This window comes from Phaethon aethereus (genome assembly GCF_964289735.1).
Source record: "Phaethon aethereus genome assembly, chromosome: 4".
Taxonomy (NCBI): domain Eukaryota; kingdom Metazoa; phylum Chordata; class Aves; order Phaethontiformes; family Phaethontidae; genus Phaethon; species Phaethon aethereus.
In genome coordinates this window covers 48,104,905-48,123,379 of record NC_138578.1, presented here as the reverse complement: position 1 = coordinate 48,123,379, position 18,475 = coordinate 48,104,905, and the positions used below count along the sequence as shown (strand labels likewise).

At 38.4% G+C, this 18,475-nt stretch overlaps 1 protein-coding gene across 7 annotated transcripts in view; it reads right to left on the bottom strand.

Moving 5' to 3' along the window:
• Nucleotides 1–18,475, bottom strand: part of TENM3 (teneurin transmembrane protein 3) — a gene marked incomplete at both ends in the record, with an annotated part of 320,770 nt that overhangs the window by 80,266 nt on the left and 222,029 nt on the right. For all 7 annotated transcript variants that reach the window (XM_081999411.1, XM_081999412.1, XM_081999413.1 and 4 more), the window contains 6 exons: nt 2,013–2,213; nt 3,332–3,526; nt 3,687–3,788; nt 4,291–4,501; nt 11,218–11,432; nt 18,067–18,189. In XM_081999411.1, the coding sequence (XP_081855537.1) occupies nt 2,013–2,213; nt 3,332–3,526; nt 3,687–3,788; nt 4,291–4,501; nt 11,218–11,432; nt 18,067–18,189 (1,047 nt within the window). The remainder of the gene's footprint in view (nt 1–2,012; nt 2,214–3,331; nt 3,527–3,686; nt 3,789–4,290; nt 4,502–11,217; nt 11,433–18,066; nt 18,190–18,475) is intronic.

Genomic DNA, 18,475 nt, shown 5'->3' with positions numbered 1-18,475 from the left:
AGACTTCTTTAGTTCCTTGGCATACAGCTGGCTGTAACCACGTACTGGTTCACAGAAGTACTGTGTTTAGTTTTTGCTTATAAAAGATAACAAACAGTTTAGTAATAGAAGACTGAAATTATTTTCAACAGCAGAAGAAAGAAGCATTTACTGCAGGAAAGTTTTCCAGTTTCACACTCAACAGTGTTTTTCTTCCCCCATACAGTATAAAGCTCTGTCTCAATGTGCTGTGGAACGTTAAACATGGTATCAAGGAGCTGTGACATTTCCCGTAAGAAACAGCCCAAAACCTTTGCGGAGAAAGACAGCTGTAATTCCACACACACCCCACCTCCCGCCTTTTAATTTCCTATACAGAATTTTATATCTACTTTGAATTAAATTTTTGATTACGAGATGCAAGATGGTTTGATTAACTTTAGAGTCACAAAACGTCAACGCAGCTCCAAGAAAGAAAGGCTTATTTCTCTTCAATCTAATCAATTTTTCATTAGGGTGAAGGTGTTTATCAGCTTTTAGCACACTAGCTTTGAGCAAGGTGCGTCAATCTTTGTAATGAACTTATTAATTAGAGTTAATTTAATTGAAGTGGAATTGAAGGGCTAATTAATGGACAAACTGCTGATGAAGATAGAGGAAAGCTCTGCTGATTTCAAACCTATAAACCCCTCTGATGGAAGTAACTCATTCTTTTTTTCTTCTAGCAGCTTAACAAAATATTTATGGGTAAGATTTACTTTTTTAGTGTACCAGCCTGAAGGTCATTCTACACAACTTCAGCAAATAGTCTGTGAGCATTTTTATGAAGCTCTTTTGTGAGTTTGACACTTTTAAAATATTTGAGATCAGAAATATTTTATGTTATTTTAATGACCAATCATTCCTTGAAACATAACTAAAAGAAGGAAAAATAGCATAAAGGACAACGTGTCAAGAAATAGAGGATCAATGTTTTGCCTGAGAACTAAAAAGGGTCTCTCACAAAGAGCCATTTTTAGTGCTTGAAATGTTCAGAGAAGAATTTTTTCTTCTAAACAAATTTAACAGAAGACAACATTTTCTTCTCTCTGTCACTTTTTCTTGAATGTTTGGAACTCTGTCCTATCATTCTCATATGCATAAGCCATTATGGAGTATCACAGATCCTGGTCAGGAAGTACATTTGTTTTAAAAAGATGTTTCCTCATGAAAAAGTTGTATTTATTCATAAGCTGGCATAAACCCAGCTAGCCCATGTGTTCAGTTTTCATTAACAAAATCACCCGAGTTGTTAAATGAACTGTTTTAGACAAATATGTGTTTCACAGTTAGACATGATTTCTCTTTTGATATGTGGCTACCAAACAATATTCTAAAAACTCATATTTGTGAAAAGGCTGCTGTCATACTTTATAAATATTTAGATTCTGCTCTCTGTGACAATACCTCCAGTCATTTTCTCCTGTTGTTTCTAAGCTCAGACTATGGTTTTAATAAGCCCAGTATCAGACTCCAAGAAACCCCTCTGCTTCTTCACTCCTACCAACTCTTTCCACCCTGGCAGCCTGTGCCCCTTCTTGAAAGCTGTTTAGGCTTCACGCTTGCATTCCCTTTGCATTCAAACTGGAATACTGTCCGGTTTTCAAGAAAAATACCTCCAATTAGCTGGAGAAATTTTTAAAATGGGACAATCTCTAGTTTCACTAGTGCAGTTTCAAGTTTCTAAATAGAGGTATTAGGTAAGATGATAATTAGATCCATATATCGTCCAAAGAACATTCTGTACTTGCATGTAAAGTACCTGAAGTTACCAGGTGAAGGCAGCTAAAAGATACCAACAAGTACATTGATTTTCAAATACTTCAAATTCATCAATTAATTTGAATCTTGGAATCAATTCATGGTTCATGCTGAAGCCAACTCAAAGAATTCCATCAGCTCAGCAGGTCAGGTCCTAACAGAATAATGTTCTTGAAATGCTGCTATTCAAGATGTCATCGTTTTACAAAATGCAAGTGCTTTTAACCCCTTACCATTGGAGCAATCTGGACCTGTCCAGTTGGGGTCACAGGTGCAGGTACCGCTCTCTTGAAGGTAGGTGCCATGGCCAGAGCACTGGTCAGGGCACATTGTCTTCAGGATTTCACAGTTGTTGCCTCCCCAGCCCGGGTTGCAGTGGCACTCACCATGGATGCACACGCCGTGGCTGGAGCAGGCTGGGTCCAAGCAATCAGCTGCAGGGAGACGAGAAAGATCAGCTTAAACTTCTCGTTCCTAACATTAGTAATCAACCCCTAGATGCAATTTTCTTTGTAAAAACACCTCGCTTCCACACCACTTTCTGGTATTGTGAAATTTGTGCATGCACATAACTGACATCAAGACGTTTACAGGCTACCACTGAGCTAATGGAGGACCTTTCACGGTTTGCTAATTTTTCTTAATCACAAGAAGATTGGCTTCAGGTCTCGGGCAACTGATCTCTGTTCTGCCTAATCACAGTGTAACAAGTGGTGGGTTCCCCGCAGCACTCAGTATCAACTGACCCGATCCACCGCTACAGAGTTTTGACAGCTGTATAGGACCCTCAACTTGTTTCGGAAATACATGAGTTGCATACTGTCTATCTGTCTTAATTCACTTTAATGTGCTTTAGATGACGAGATTTAATTTAGCAATTTGACTCAATAAAATGTTACACTTGTAGGGTCAATGGTCTGAAAATTTAATTCCAGAGACTTAATTGCATTACTTTGTACATGGAGATCAATAAAATCAATTTGATTGAGGCAGAAAATGGCGCTTTTTACTCCCTAAAAAAATAAAATGGAAAATGAACTGCATTTTGCAGCACACCAGAACGAATATTATTATGCACATCTCTAGAATACAAAAATGACGCACCATTTTTCACTTTGATGCATTTGAATCAGCACTTTCCACAATGTGGTTGGTGGAAAAGATCACTAACAAATGCAATACGTTAATGATTTATTCTATACCGTGAAAATTCAGTAAGTCTTGCTGTATTCCAACATCTATTTTTTGTGTGCTTTCTTCTTAGCTGACCTCAGCCAGAAAAAAAGAAAAAAAAAATACTGGCAAGCAGAAAGATATCACACATTAGGAAGGATTTTCCCACTAATTACTTATGAATAAGAAAGTATAATAATTCTTTAGAATTCAGCAATACTAGTGATTTCAAACCTGATTTTTAGTATTCTAAAATGATTTTTGAAGAAACACCGCTAGTGTGTATGAGCTAGAGCCAGCAAAATCGATAGAGCTGGATGTGTCAGCTGGAAAACTGACCAATAACAGCAGGTGCTGGGGTAAATATTTACTCATTTACCTTCCTCACAGTTTTCTCCTTTGTATCCAGAGTTGCAGGCACAAGAGCCCATGATGCAAATGCCCCGGCCCCCACACTGGGGATCGACGCACTGAGTTGTAGGCACGTCACACTCAGTGCCCTTCCAGCCGCTGTAACACAGGCAGCGTCCTTTGGAGTACTGCCCATTGCCACTACACAGCACCGGGCAGGCTGCTGTGAAATAAGACACGGCGGAAAAATTAACAACAAGTTCTTCACCAAAGCTTTCTAAAGAAGAACATCTAAGAAACAAGTCACATGCCAGTTGCTTTCCCAATGTATTTGTCTTCATGCTCATTTAAACTGACTTGAGAAAAGCATCGGCTTGATTTACCTCTCGAACAATCGGGGCCCAGAAACCCAGGAAAACAATGGCAGGATCCAGAAACACATTCACCGTTACCATGGCAATTTCGGGGGCATTCCACCACAGACTCTAAAGGGAGAAAAAGCAGGATAATTCACAGACGCCCACCGCACGAAGTGCATGAGTCACATCATTTGAACCACTACTAACTGACAGCGTGCTCTCGCTCTGAGAGAAGTGTTTATGTTTGGTTTGTTTGAAGAGCACGAATAGCTGTGATTTTCCATTGCTGATGCCTCTAGTATATTAGGACATTCCAAGAAAAAGGCTCAAGTTATAATGGTAAAACCCTATGAGCTCTGTACTTAAAATCCAGCCCTGTGCCATTTAACAAATACTTCAAAACAGTGTCCTCCCTTCAATCACTGTTTTATAAGAAGGTATAATCCTTATGCCTTAGACCAAGAAATTAAAATATATATTCTGCGTTTCACTCTGAGAAGCAAAAGAAACATTATGAATGGAAAGCCTGTGAAAAACAGATCATTTAACTACAAAAACTTATCTCTGTATTCCTAAAAAACCTGACCAGAGCCTAGTGTTTGGTAAGAGCTTTGAAGATTATACTTACCTATAATTATGGTATTGAAAGACACCTGCTCCGCATTTTTCCCATCGTTATAAAAGGCCAGGTGCCAGATGCCAGAATCCAAATACTGGATAAAACCTGCCTCGTGGAGACTGACAGACCTTGCCTGCCGCCCCGCTCGCTCCGACTCCAGCAGGTTGCGTTGCTCCCTCGCAATCAGCCGGCTGCCATCCAGGAGCTCCACGAAGTCGTACTGTGGGGAGGAAGAGACAGGAGCTTGACAAGTCATGGGATGACCCACGGCACCACCAGCTTCCCCACAACATCCTGACAATATGCTTGTATTTTGACCCAGAGTTTCCTTTTGGAACAGGGAAGCAGGAGCTAAAAACCAACCATTGTTTATTTCTTTGCCCCTTGCTAAGGCTTCAAACAAAAATGCCGACTAGTCCTCATGCTTATTAGAGTAGCTTTTTTGGTGACAAGTGGCCAAAGAATACATATATAGGGGAAGAAATTACATATACTGGGTAAGAATTACATATAGTGGGGAAGAAAACATCAGCTGAAATGAATCCGCAGCCGTGACTGCCACCTAAATTGCAGATGAGAGCTAACTTTCAAAGTGTGTTATATGCATATGGATTAGTAATAATATCCAACACCAATAATCGACTTTACTTTTCATTTGGTTTCAGACGAAAGATTAAATTGTTCACGTCCCCTTTTGGACATTCTGGAGTTCTGCAGGAAGGGAAGCAAGAGCTTTACATCCTATCACAGAAGCCCAGAAGAGGAGATGGAAAGCATAAAACATTGCAACTGCTGAACATGGCAAACTGACAAAAAACACTGTACCTCAGGTCAATGGACAGCACATTATTTTGTTAACAACCACCAGGCTGTTAACAATCATCATCCAGCCTAAATGATTCTATCATCAGTGGGGCTTGGAAAAATGTAGCAACATCTCAGCTGATACAGTGAGCAAACTCACAACACACGGTTTTATGTGTGTTAATCTTAACTAGTGCTAGTAACACATGGAGGGTTAAATCTGCTCTGGGCCCTGCACTGATTTACACTATCTGGGAGTCTGCTCTCATGGCTTTAAAGATGTCTTCTGCACGTTTATCATGTAAAGATCAATGGGTATATAGCAAAATTAAACAGGTAGGAAAATTTAAAGAGCATTCTTGCTTGTGGTAGAGAGTCTCTGCTTTTCCTGCCGAGAATGCTCACAATTTCACTTTCGCTCTGACACATGCTTGTTGTATTAAAGTGAACTGTAAGATGTAAACCTTCAACCTTTCCACACGTTTAAGATCTCTCTCAAATGGAATTACATGCAGGGCTTATTAAAATAAAGGCCAGCATGTGAAACCACCGATTCACCGGAGCTAGGATAACACTGGTTACTGGGACGAGAGAATCAGTAGGTTTGCACCCAGACTTGTGACCTTCCAGAACTGCTCCCAGGGCAAAAGAAAACACGATAGCCTTTGTCCCGGAACAAGGGTTTAAGTACTAATCTTCTCTTCTTGAAATTGCAGGCCAAAATTCACTGCTATTGTAAGAATGTTCCTCCCCGGTAATCAAAATTATCTTCCTACCATTCAGGACGTGAAGGAAATACATAGCTAATATGCCTCTACCAACACCTGAGACACTTGCAGCTATGTCTGAACCAGCAGAATAGAACATAACGTGATTAGGATGTGCAGAAGCCGGTACTTCGGTACGCTGTCACTCTGAATGTATGCGCAGCACCACATGAAAATGAATGCAACCGTTTTGGGAGAGCACCAATTATTCAAAACCACTCAACATTCTCATTTGTCAGAGAATTAAATATTTATCTTATTTTGTGAGAGAGAGAAAAACAATTTTAGAGGTTTTTTTTTTTTCCTCCTGCCTGACTCAAGCAGACTTCTTTCTGGTCGCATTTTTCACCAGTATCTTAAAAAAGAGAAAGCTCAGGGAGTTCTGAGGTTTAACAAATCATTTATGGACATTAGGAGCGACCTTGTAATTTGTATACTGCAGAGGATCATTTTTTGTAGGACAATTTCAGATGAAAACCATATTTTTGATACAGGAACAAGTGATTACGGTACTTGATTGACCACAAAGGGTATATAATGGCTGACAAGCATGGTACAATTAATGGTTTTGTATTTGTAATGTAATAAGGACATATGCCGTTATCAGATCAGTACACCATTTTAGACTACATTTTAAAAGCCATACAGAGGGGAATTAACTGTTCAGTCTGTCCCCCAGCAAAAAAACAGTAATTGATCTTAACCCTTTTAAAGGCTGGTTTTTTTATATTTAGGACACGATAACAGAAACAGACTGGAAAAACAATTATCTTCATAAGCAAAAAACGTACTAATTTTGTTTTCTTCCTATGAGGATAACTTAATTACCTCTATATTGAGTCTACATGTGCTGATTTGCCCTACCACTGCATTCAGTTTTGCTTTAAACCAAAGTCCTTTTTTTATTCTTAAAGTCTCTTTAAATAAACATATTGATTCTGTGGCTGCAATGGAACTGACGTTTTTAGAAAGTGTCACAAAGACTTTCAGGCTCGCATTGATTGGGTTTTGAATGGACAGCCACCGTCAATTATTTCTGGTTGATTTATTTATGATTCCCCACAAAGAGAGAACTATGCATCTTAGATTGCTCTGTGACACACACATAGCGGCTGTGCTTGAAACTGATTTCGGTACCTAAAGAGAACACAGGAACACAACCAAAAATTCTGCCCTGATTACAATGTATCAGGCCATTTCCTACGTGCTGTATCCCTATTATTTTGGATTATGGGACAGAAGGAGAGTTAAATTTGCTGCATTCTGTTATTATTTTATGAAGAAATGCTGGGCAACTGGTAGGAATGGTTTAGATACAATTGATGGTGTTCCAAGATAAGGGTGTAAACTAAAAGACTTCTTGAGATGCCTCCCAAGCTCAATTCTATCATATTTTCATTATGTCCATCACAGCAGTAGGATAACTGGCATCAGAGGTTGCACAACTATGGAAAGATAAGACTCCAGTTTCCTCTTACTCACTGTCTGTTTTTAACTGGATACAAGAAAAGAGGTGGATGAACTGGCAAAGGGTCTGGGAGAGAAATGGAGAACATGGTGGCAAATGTAATATGCAAGTTTTGCATTATAGCCAAAAGTGACATGGAGAGAAGGCAGGCATTCATAGAAACACCAAAGCTGTAAGGGAGCTAAAGAAGATGGTTGTATGTGGCTACACATGTAGGGTATCACAGGCATATGAGCAAAGATACTGGACGGGGACAGCTGGTAAAGAATCTTTATGAATGCTGGCAGAGTGCAGGTAGTAATCAGTTCTCTATTATTTAACATAAGATTGGAAAATTCAAATACTGACGTTTGAGAAACAGGGAGCAGTTGCTCATTTGCATAAAATTTGTTATTAGCACTTGTCATTCTGTGACTAGGAAATCAGGGCAGATAGCACTCAAGAGACGCAGACGTGAAGTGATATATATGAGTGAGATCCTACTTTTCAAAGTTGTCATGAGACAACTCTAGCTTTACACATCCAGAGGTGGGCTCTGAGCCAACTTTTATCATTCTGGGATGAGAACTTGGAGCTATGGTAGACAGATCTATGGAAGTATCAGTTCTACGATTGAAAGAAAAAGCAGACATCATTAAGGCATTATATGAAACCATCGTAGTTCAACATCTGCTATGTTCTGTGCTGTTCTGGTCTCTCCATCTCGAAGAGGCTGCAGTAAAACTGGAGAACGTGCAGAAAAGGACAAGGAAGATCAAAGGATTGAAGCAGCTTTCATACAATGAATGACTAAATAGACTGGAAAAAGTACAAATCGTTGAGGATTCTAGAGATCAATCAAGGGCGGCATGGAGAAGAAATAGGTGAGAAACTCTCCACTGTGTCTTCCAAAACACTACCAACAGGGTGTCAGACTAAAACTACCAGGAGGCTGCCTCAAAACACACTGAGGAGTGTACTGCGAGATGTATAGTTAAGCTGTGAAACTCCTTGCTGCAAATGTCACAGATGCTAAAAGCTTCCGTAGGTTCAAAGGTGACTAGGCAAATTCACAGGAAAAAAGATTCTATCAAAGGTTATAAAATACAAAGTCAGCACCTTTGACTCGGGAAGTGCTTCAGCCTTAAAACACTAGAAGACAAGGGTGCATTGTAGGAAGAATCACTACAGATTTGTCATGCAACAATATTAATCTCTACATATCTGCTAACAGCCTCCATCACAGATAGAATGCTGGGCTAGATGGGCCTTTGATGAGTCCCAGTGTGGACATTCATGTTTTTTTCGAATATGTTCCTCTGACACATGGAACTATACGAGTAAGCTGCCTCGCCTGATGGAAGGGTAGGTATGCAGTGAAGCCCAGAACGGGGTGTTGGTCTGGCCCTGCCAGCTCTTGCCTGGCTTGCAGTTAAGAACTTTTGTCAGTACAAGCCATAAGGGTTAGGGGAAATGAGGAAACAATAAATAGATTTATGCTTGCAAACCCCTTAATGTTCTATTTCATTAGATGTCCTTCTGCATTATTTTGTGTGTATAAGCTACTTTGGTGAAATACGTATTTTACCAGTATAAGTTGTGTCTTCATCGAAGTCCTGTGATTGAGACTTTGTAGCAGAAAGGCCTAAACTGTTGAGAAATATTTTACTCCATTTTTCTCCCCCATGTGCAGGAGAAGTCACAAAAAAAACCCAAACCCAAACAACTGCTCACTGGAACTGCATTTTTAGGAGATTACATACATGCTTTATCTCAGGCACCTTAATCAGACATCACCAGGTTCAAGGCCATATAAACGTTCTGATAACCCCGCACTCTTGTGAATCTTCAGCAGCCCTAGAAGTTCACCAGGGCATTGATAAGCAAGCATGCCTAATTTTTCATGGTATTGAGTGTCAGTCAAATGGTTTGTAAAAAATACTCTAATTATATATACCAGGCAAAAAATAGGACAAGAGAGCTTGACCTATATCCTGGGAACAATATATCCAAAATGTCACAGAAACTACAGAAGATATAGTAGCAGGATTAGCATACGATTCTTTCTGTTGTATCATACTTAAACATGAATAAGCATTTGGGTAGTAGGAATCCAAAGGGAAAGGAGCCTGTGTAACACAGATGATGGGAAACATATTTAGTTAGCTCCTTTTCCTGAGGTTTTGGATAAAGGGCACTCCTATTTCAACCTTTTGCGGGGATAAAGAATCAAGGAAGGATCATTCTTCACAGATGTATCTGCTTGCATAACTTCTCATATAATTGCACAGTCCAGATCAGCTTCTTCAGTTTTATTCATTCTTGCCACATGTATTCCCCCAGCTCCTGTTATTATTGTTATCATTGAGATGGCATTTGTATTCCAAACCCCTATTTCCAATGGCTGATAACTTTCTGAATCAATTTTCTTTGAGCTAGAATTTCTCATGCTTGTTGTCAGCCTGAGGGTGGGTGTTCATATGTGAAGGTCTGAAGAAAATCCATTTAATCATTTTTATGAGGATCAAATTTTTAAATAAACGTAAGTGCACTTTCTGCAATCAGTAAACTCTAGTTTAATAGAAACTAAACTAAAAAATAAAGCTAATATAACATTCTGTGATTTCAGCTGCATGAAACTCCTTTGCTGATCCTAGCTCTTCCTTGTGGATTGTGACTGCTAAATAGGTGATAAAATTAGCAGTATTTCTATGTTGTAGGTGTTTTAAAAGTTATGCCTGAAGAAAAAACAAAATAATTTAAATAGTGCAGTAGCATGCAAACCAAAATTAAAAAAAAGGGGGATTAAAAAAAATATTTGAACTTTGCAGTTATGGATTTTCTGTTGCAACTGAGTATCAGGCATAATCAGTCAAGCTTCATTCCAATTATAGCATTAGGCTGATATAGATAGAGTTGTGTCCCGGACAAATCCATACACTTAAAAAACGCAAACAGCAAGATGTTGCATAATTTTCTAAATGGGGTAGAAAAGCATGAGCTCAACTCCCTTTTCAGGTGGAAAAATGGTACAGAGCCAGCACCTGGACAAATATTGAGCTGCAAGACATCTAAACTAGGAGGGTCTTAAATCTTAAAAATAAAATCTGAATGCAATTGATTCTAAAATACCACCTCAGACAATGATGCTCCCTTTCTTCTGCCAATCCAGAAGACTATTAATTCTTTCATACTTTACTATAACTATGTGTAGAAAGTATTTCTTTGTTACTAGGCAAACGCATGACCATGTGCCATAAAGTCTCATTAGAAACTTTCTGGGGAGTGGAGCAGAATAAATCCTCTGGGAAACTTAAGAACAAAGTTTCAAGACACTAAATGTCTAATAAAGACTGATACTTCTCCAACCCCAGTTCACAGTATTTTTGTAGACACATATTATGTATTTTTTCTTTTATGTATTTATTTAGTGAGACACCAAGCTGTAAATATTGTAGCATATGCTTGTAGAACAAACTGAACCTTCCTCAAAAAACTGTTGTCCTCCTGCTTGGAAATTTGGCAAATGCAGTGTTTGCCAGGCACTCTTGACCACATGTGTGGCCGTAAGATGCTGTATTAGTTCGCTTAGATTTCTAAAGATGTGTCTACATACCACAGAAGAAAAAAAGCACCTATAAATTCTGCGTGAAACAACTCCGCACCTAAAGCATCATCATGGCTCACGGCGTTCAGAACAGCTCATAAATAAGAATCCACCCCCCCGCCATTTTAGATCCCATCACTTACAGTATTATAAACATTTTGGACATCACAGGAGATCAATAAAGTATAAAAAGTAAAAATAAAAATCAGCAAAATGGAAGAGGATAATCCTGAGAAAGAAAAGAAGATACAAAAGATACAAGCTCACAGTTTTCAATAATGTGTCCTACTTTTAATGCAAGCAGTTCTCACCTGAGTGTGTGAAGGTGGTAAGCCTTTTCGGCCATATACTCCAATCAATGCATCTTTCTGAAGAGATATATTGAATTTTAGAAATTGTGGCTGATCAATGAAGAGTTGTGATCTCCAAAAAATCCCAGGCGGCACTTCTTGTATCGCTCTTCGGCCTATATCAAGTTCTCCAGAATCTATAGTGTTGTTTTCTTGTGCAAATCCCCCTAATTTTCCTGACAAGTTAGAATAATAAGAGATCAAAAATTAGTATTCCTTTCTTGCTTTCAATCATCCTTCATATAAACTGTCAACTATTTAGAATAACCTCAGATAAAATGTTACCTGACAATCTTTCTGAATATAAGATCCCAGGGAATTCACTCATTTGGAAATAAAAAGGCAAAGATACCACAAATACCTACCAAGTAAAAATACTGTAACTTCCCTAAGCACTAGCATTATGGAAACTGTTTTAGGATCTACATTAAACTATTAGTTCTTTCCCCCACGTACTTTAACAGGGTTTTCCAGCATAAAGCCTCACACAAAACAATTTTAAGGTGAAGAGAAATTCAGCATACGGGTTTTGAGAATAATAGATAAACACAAGCAGTGAAGAGAACTACTATACAGTCTTTTCTACATTAAATATCAGAGCATTTATACAACGCTAACAATGCCTACAGCTCTGGTTTCCTATTTTTTTGTTTACATTCCCCCAAAAGAAAGGCAATGTTTCCTGCTCCATTGTTCCTATGTCCTTATGCTTCCCTTGCCATAATGCCTACATCCTCTGCTACTCCCTAGCCTCAGCCCCGAGCTTGTTATCACCTCCTTGCCCACACTATCTCCTGAGTAAAATGTATAATAGCATGTCAAAGTCTGGTACTTTCACTACTTTCTGTATCATGAATATGTATTTATCCTGCAGGCCAATTACCAGGAGTAAGAACATAGCACTGAAGGGCATTAATGATTTTTCTCTACAAAGCATTTGTGCAACTATCAGTTGGCCTTAGGAGACCAGTGATGATGGCTTGGAAATGCCCAGAAGCAGCAAAGAAGATGCTAACATGTAGAAGACAGATGATGTCAAACGCTAACGCCAAAAAACAGGTTTACCGGTTGTGGTGTTAAAAACCGGAGAAAATAAGACATAAACTTTAGATATTCCCAACGAACTTTTTCTTCAAGTGGGTTAGTCCAGGCAAGAGAGACCAAATCTACACTGAAGTACAGAACAGCATCATCCAATCTGCCAGGCCCTGTGCCACCTCAGTGACGCGCTAACCAAATAAAAAAATGAAAGGGGTAAAACTGTAAAGCTGATGACCCTGCAAGGCACTGAGCTGGACACTATGGACAGCACAGGTCTGTGACAGCTCTGAGCTCTCCACATCGCCCACTGGCACGCCGGCACACCCTAAATCTGGCAGAGATTCCACACCTTTCTCAAAGCTCACCAGCAAACAATCTGTGGTTTAGTTGGGGTAGTGTCTTCTACCTGCCAGATTCGCAGGAAACAGAACAACCAAGACTGATGCACTAAAGCAGCGGTTTGCACAAATTGTCACCACCCAGCTTTAAAATCTGGAATGCTGTAGACGAGTTTGCATCTGGTTTGTTTGAGGCCAAAGACTCAGATCTGATGTTCAGGCACGAACTCCACCTGGTGTGGCTGGACACAGGCAGTCTCGGAAGCTGGTGCCAGGGTCAAAGTCTACTTCAATTTGATGGAATCAGCACTGTCAAATCTAGACTAAGATGCAAAGATGTGTCCAAAAACTTGCTTAGCAACACATGTCAACTGTGGATTAAGCAAGTAATGCCACACTTAAGTGGCTGGCTCATCACGGTGAGCCTTGAGTGAAGCAATATAAATGGAACTGTGGTTACAATCTTACAGTCCACTGTGTTTTTACCAATTTATACTCGTTCTTTTTCAGCAGCTAGTCTATTATGAAGATTGAACTAAACCCATCTGAATGTGACAAGCATGTTCAAGTGATGCTGACTTGTTTGCGTACAAGCGTTCTAAAGAACTGACAATGTTCTGTTGCTGCCCTGTCTTTTATGTTCAAATTCTACATTATTCATCATTTGATGGAACAAACTGACACAACCTTTTTGCAAACATTTAGACTTAAAAAAACGAGATTAAAATTTGAAATGCCAGGTGAGGTCACAGATTGATCCTCGCCACTTTTCATGCATCCAGGATGAAGAGACTGCTGCTGAATTAAACAGGTTCAGAAGTGCTACTGAGAGGCCTTGAGTGGGGGCTTGTATCATCACCAGAGCTGTTCCACAACGGCGTTGCAGTCACTGAAAATGCCTCACTTGGAGGATCATCATAGTGATCAGTGTTCTGCTGAGAAGAGACAGTGAAATATCTGATCGTAGAGAAATCTTTTTTTGTTTTACACTTTTCAGGGTGATTCTGATGCTTTTACAACTTTGGACTTAACCTTTCACAATATTCAAATGTTGTTCTAGAAGATGGATCTGTATTCACTATTTGGGTTCACTTAAGCATTTGTTTCTTGCCACTTCCTTCAAATTTAAGCGTGTCGTATAAATTCACGCAGTGATGAGAGGTAATCACTAAACAATAAACACTTGTTTGCAGTATTGATCTGCAACTTCCCCGATTTCTACATTTGAAATGAAAACCAACTACCTCTTGTTACTGAAAAGATGAACTAGATAGCTTGCGTAGGTGCCATTTATCAAACATTTTGACGAACTTGCCAGGAATGCCCATCACTGGGCTTCAGTGCTTATCCTTAGCAGATAATGATACTATAGACTCCCATTTTCTTCACCAGAAGAGAGTTAGTTTTACCCTGTAGCCACATGCCACACTACCTCTCCCAAAATGGTCACTAGTTTTTTGCCCTCCTAAGAATAGGGTATACATTATTCTTTGTTCCCTGCTGTATCTCAATGGGCGTAAGAAAAATCTTAGTAGTGTCATAATTTCCTTTTCACATTCTAAAGACTTCCTATACGCAGCTTTAAATCAAAATATGAAATGTCACATTCATTCACACAATTCCATAATGACTTAATAGACCAAATAAAAAACCAAATTTTAAAATGCCTAGCCTCTTCTCTTTCATTATACTCCTTCTCCATCCGCAAAATTTCTTCTTTCACAGACGCTCCCCAAAAGACAATACAAATACACATAAATATTTATAGGTAAACAGTATTTATAACATGATTTGTACTTATATTGCTAGATAATACTATTATTGAATTTACAAAATACATTAATTTGCTGTATCACATACTAATATATACAATCATTATATGATACATTCATGATACCGATAATCCAATGCATTAGGGCTAACTAATAGGTAAAATACTTTATATATTTTATATATTTATTATTTCTAAATTGTATTTTGACTGTCTGAGGTTAAGGTAGACAAAATCCTGAGCTAAACAAATATTTAAAGCAATAAACAACAATTATTATGCAAGAAAAATAATTCACAAATGTAACTGAAATGACACGAAGTCAAACTCCCTCTCCATATCTGCACACCTTAAATTAAAACAGAATTAGATTAAAACACCTTAGATTAAAACAGAAGACACACTGTGAATAATTGAGTATCTATAACACAGAATAAAAATGAATGCACAACCAAAACACAAAAATGCTCAACAATGATTGCTGTATAGTGTCACACATAATACCATTTTCCATCCTTCAAATGCAGTACTAATTAGAATATTAGGTTGCAAGGCTGGATTTACAGACAGTCAATAGCACATTCTCTCATTCCATTGAAAAACTTTGTATTCAGGTCTGTTTCTGTGAGACATCTGCTATACATCCTTCTGCAACAACAACTTCAAAAAATGAAATCAAAATTCTCCTTAAAAACATACCTTTCTAGAAAAAAAACCCACCATAACATCTAATTAAGAAGTTACTATACCTTTAATAACACAAGATACTGTAAACAAAACAAAAAAGCTCCATACATATCAGTTAAAGCAAGTATAATGTATTTTAATGAGTGCAATCTCAAAAGGCGCATTTAGAGTAAGCCAAAAGGAATGCTCCTTTCTTTTCCCATTCCCTTTTTTCCTCCCTTGCATTTTTAAAAAAGCTGCAATTAAGCATAAATTATTATAAGGTATTTTGGAATTGCACATAAGATTTTATATGACACAAAATAAAGCCAGCAACATGTGAGATATGACCACCTGCTAGAACATAACGGTTAAACTCTGTTTTTTAACCTTTCTTTTCTATCGCCTAGTTATTAAAACAGATAAAGCCTTATGCACTTCAGGTAAATGTTTGTATTTGATTAAGTACTGCTTACAAATTACAATTGAAATGCCCTATAAAATTCGTCATATCCATAGAAAACACACTTTCCTACACCACGTTACGCAGCCCTGAATCATGCACGTCTAGATAAGCAGGGGCTATGCTGCCATCAGTTTATTGTTCATATAGAGAGAAGCACTGGGAGAGGGAAAAAAATCCACAAAAGAAACAAACAAAAAACCTTTGGAAAAGGCTTGTTCAGAGATTCAGGCTTCGCTTAACAAACGATTTGCATTTCAGCATGATTTGACATGCTTTTACTCTCAATTTATGACTAGCTATTTCTAGGTAAACCACAGATGAATTTTCTTCAGAGGTCATAAGGAGGATGCATTTTCAAGTTTAAGCTTTGCTAATTCATCACACAAAGTATCTGTACTTCTGAATGGCAAATGAATATCTGGGATCGAAGTCACAGACGGCTCTGATATTCGGACGAAAGCAGGCCGAGGATTATCCATAGTATATACAAGACAGAGTAAAAAACCAAAATGCCTGGCCCATACAACACTCGTAATTTCTCCCACCTGAATCGGAGCACCAGGATGTTATCAGGGGGCTAAAGAGGGGCAGTATTGAAAGTTGTACAGCTGCCCGAGTATCCAAACCAAGGCTTTGCTGATTCTTCCTTACAGTTTTCAGTAACCAGTATGATAGCACAGGAGCCCCCTCCTTAAATTTCACATCTAGTTATCACACTTTCTCTTCTGTTTAACTTTCCTTTTGTGGTTTAAAGTGTGTATTCTCTGGTCTGTCTGTTCTTTAGTATTGATGTATGCTGACAAATGACCACTTACCCTATTCTGCAGAGGACAGCATTTTAACAGTGAGTGAAATTAACCCTGTTCTCTTGTACAGTGTTTAGGGACATAAGGGAGGAAAAATGGGATTTGACCTATTTTTTTATTTCCTTTTATTTTCAAGGCAAAGTATAATAGGTTTTAATTTGTAGAAAATTTTAATATTATCAAAATTTATAAAATTTATACAAGAACTCAGGCCAGAAGACAGTGGGACGATGAGCTGTCACTGCAGCATCAATATTCATTAACCATACAGTAGCTTTTTGCTATTCATTCAGAACAAGTAAGAACACAGAAAGAGATAATGAACATCTAAGTCCAAGAAAAAGGCAGTAGGGTAAAGGAAATGAAAAAAGAAAAAGTCCTACTGGAGAAGTTTCATATGCTTACAAAGATGACAAAAAGAATGAACTGAGCTGTATCTTTTCTATAACTTGGAGCTGTGATAACTTGAAAAATTTTCAAGATGTCAACTGCTGGCAGAGGCTTCCTCTTCCTCAGTGGTAAAGAGGTCAGCTTTGCCTTGTGAAAGGGAAAATGGATTTTTGTGTAATGAAGCAAACACCGCATTCATCAACCATTTAAATCAAGTTTTCCATTCAAAAAATATTGATTTTAAAGCCTCTGTTAGCCAAAAGTGCAGAGGCTCTTAAATGTTTTGAGACTCTTAAAGGGCAACATGGAAAAAGGTCGATAAAAAATAATCCCTTTATGCGGTTTGTATTTTAAAAGCTCTTACAACAAAATTAATAAAGTTTTTTTGTTTTTGTTTGTTTGTTTGTTTGTTTTTTCTTTATATATTGCTTGGATGATTCAGACTCATTTTATATGCTAGAGACTTTGAGAAAACAAATGAACATATTATACATGACCTATTAAATTTCAGAGAGGAATTAAAAAAAGAAAACATCATAATCTAGAGAGGAAAACGCAAGCCATTCCATAGCGAGGTCATCATACCATAGGAAGCTCCTTGATCATGAGTTGCCTTATACACACAGCTAAGAGAGAAGCTCTAAAAATAGTCAAAACTCCCTTGCAGAGCCTCTTCTAGTGTCAAGCCTTTAGAAAAAGAGATTATGTCTCTCTGTCACAGGCAAGGCTTCTGTCTGAAAACTATCCAGGGGTTGTTGGGACTCCCAAAGATCAAATCTTGGTGTCAGGTCCCCCTTATGAAATAGCACGTCCTATCACCTCGAGCTCCCTGGCTTTGTTGTGGCCATTTCTGCAGCATGAGACCCCAGCCTCTCAGGCAGGATGGTTCGAGCCAGCCTCAGCACCATCCTTCTCTCTCCAAGGACCCTGCAACAATCCTTAGGTTATCAAGGATTTTAGAGTACGTGGAGGTTCTGCTTCTCTGGATGTCATGACAGCTTTTCTATCCTCATCAAATGTTACATGTAAATTCCCATGAGGAATTTTGGTTGACAGCCAGCTTTCCTAGTAAGTTCAACACTACTGCACAGGATTCATCACTCCCTTCACATGCTAGGTAGGAGGAATGGTACACTCTTTTCAATTGAAATACAACTCCTGTTTAATATCGACATGTCTATTTAAAATTACTGTTACTTACAAATGCTCTGTACTTTCATTGAATGCACAGAATTTCGGAGGAAAAGCGTTAAAATCTGGTGATGTTAAGTAATACACAAAGAAAAGAAATGCTTCAAAAGAAGGAGAGAAATTGGTGCCTTTTTCACTTACCATTTTCTCCAGCAGGTACTGTTACAGGATGTGTTGGCACAGTATCAGAATTCACTTTTCCATTCTCAAATGTATCATTTTCAGTTTGCTGCAACTGCCAGTTCAGGCCAAACAGATGCATTGCTGGTGGTAAAGGATATAGGTTATTTGATGCTTTTAACCACAATGACAAATTGCACAAATAATGGCTTTCCACGCTTCGCGGCGGAATAGCAACTCATACATTAAAAAAATTAAATTACAGGAACAAGCATTCACAGACTAATAGTTCAACTTAGCAATGGCACTAAGCAATTACTACCACTGTCCTTTAATGATACAGTGCTTTTGGTGAACGCAGTTGACAGAAAGCTCACCAGTCTCATTTTGAGTCTTTTACTGTTCCCAAATCAATGTTCAAAAGGATAGG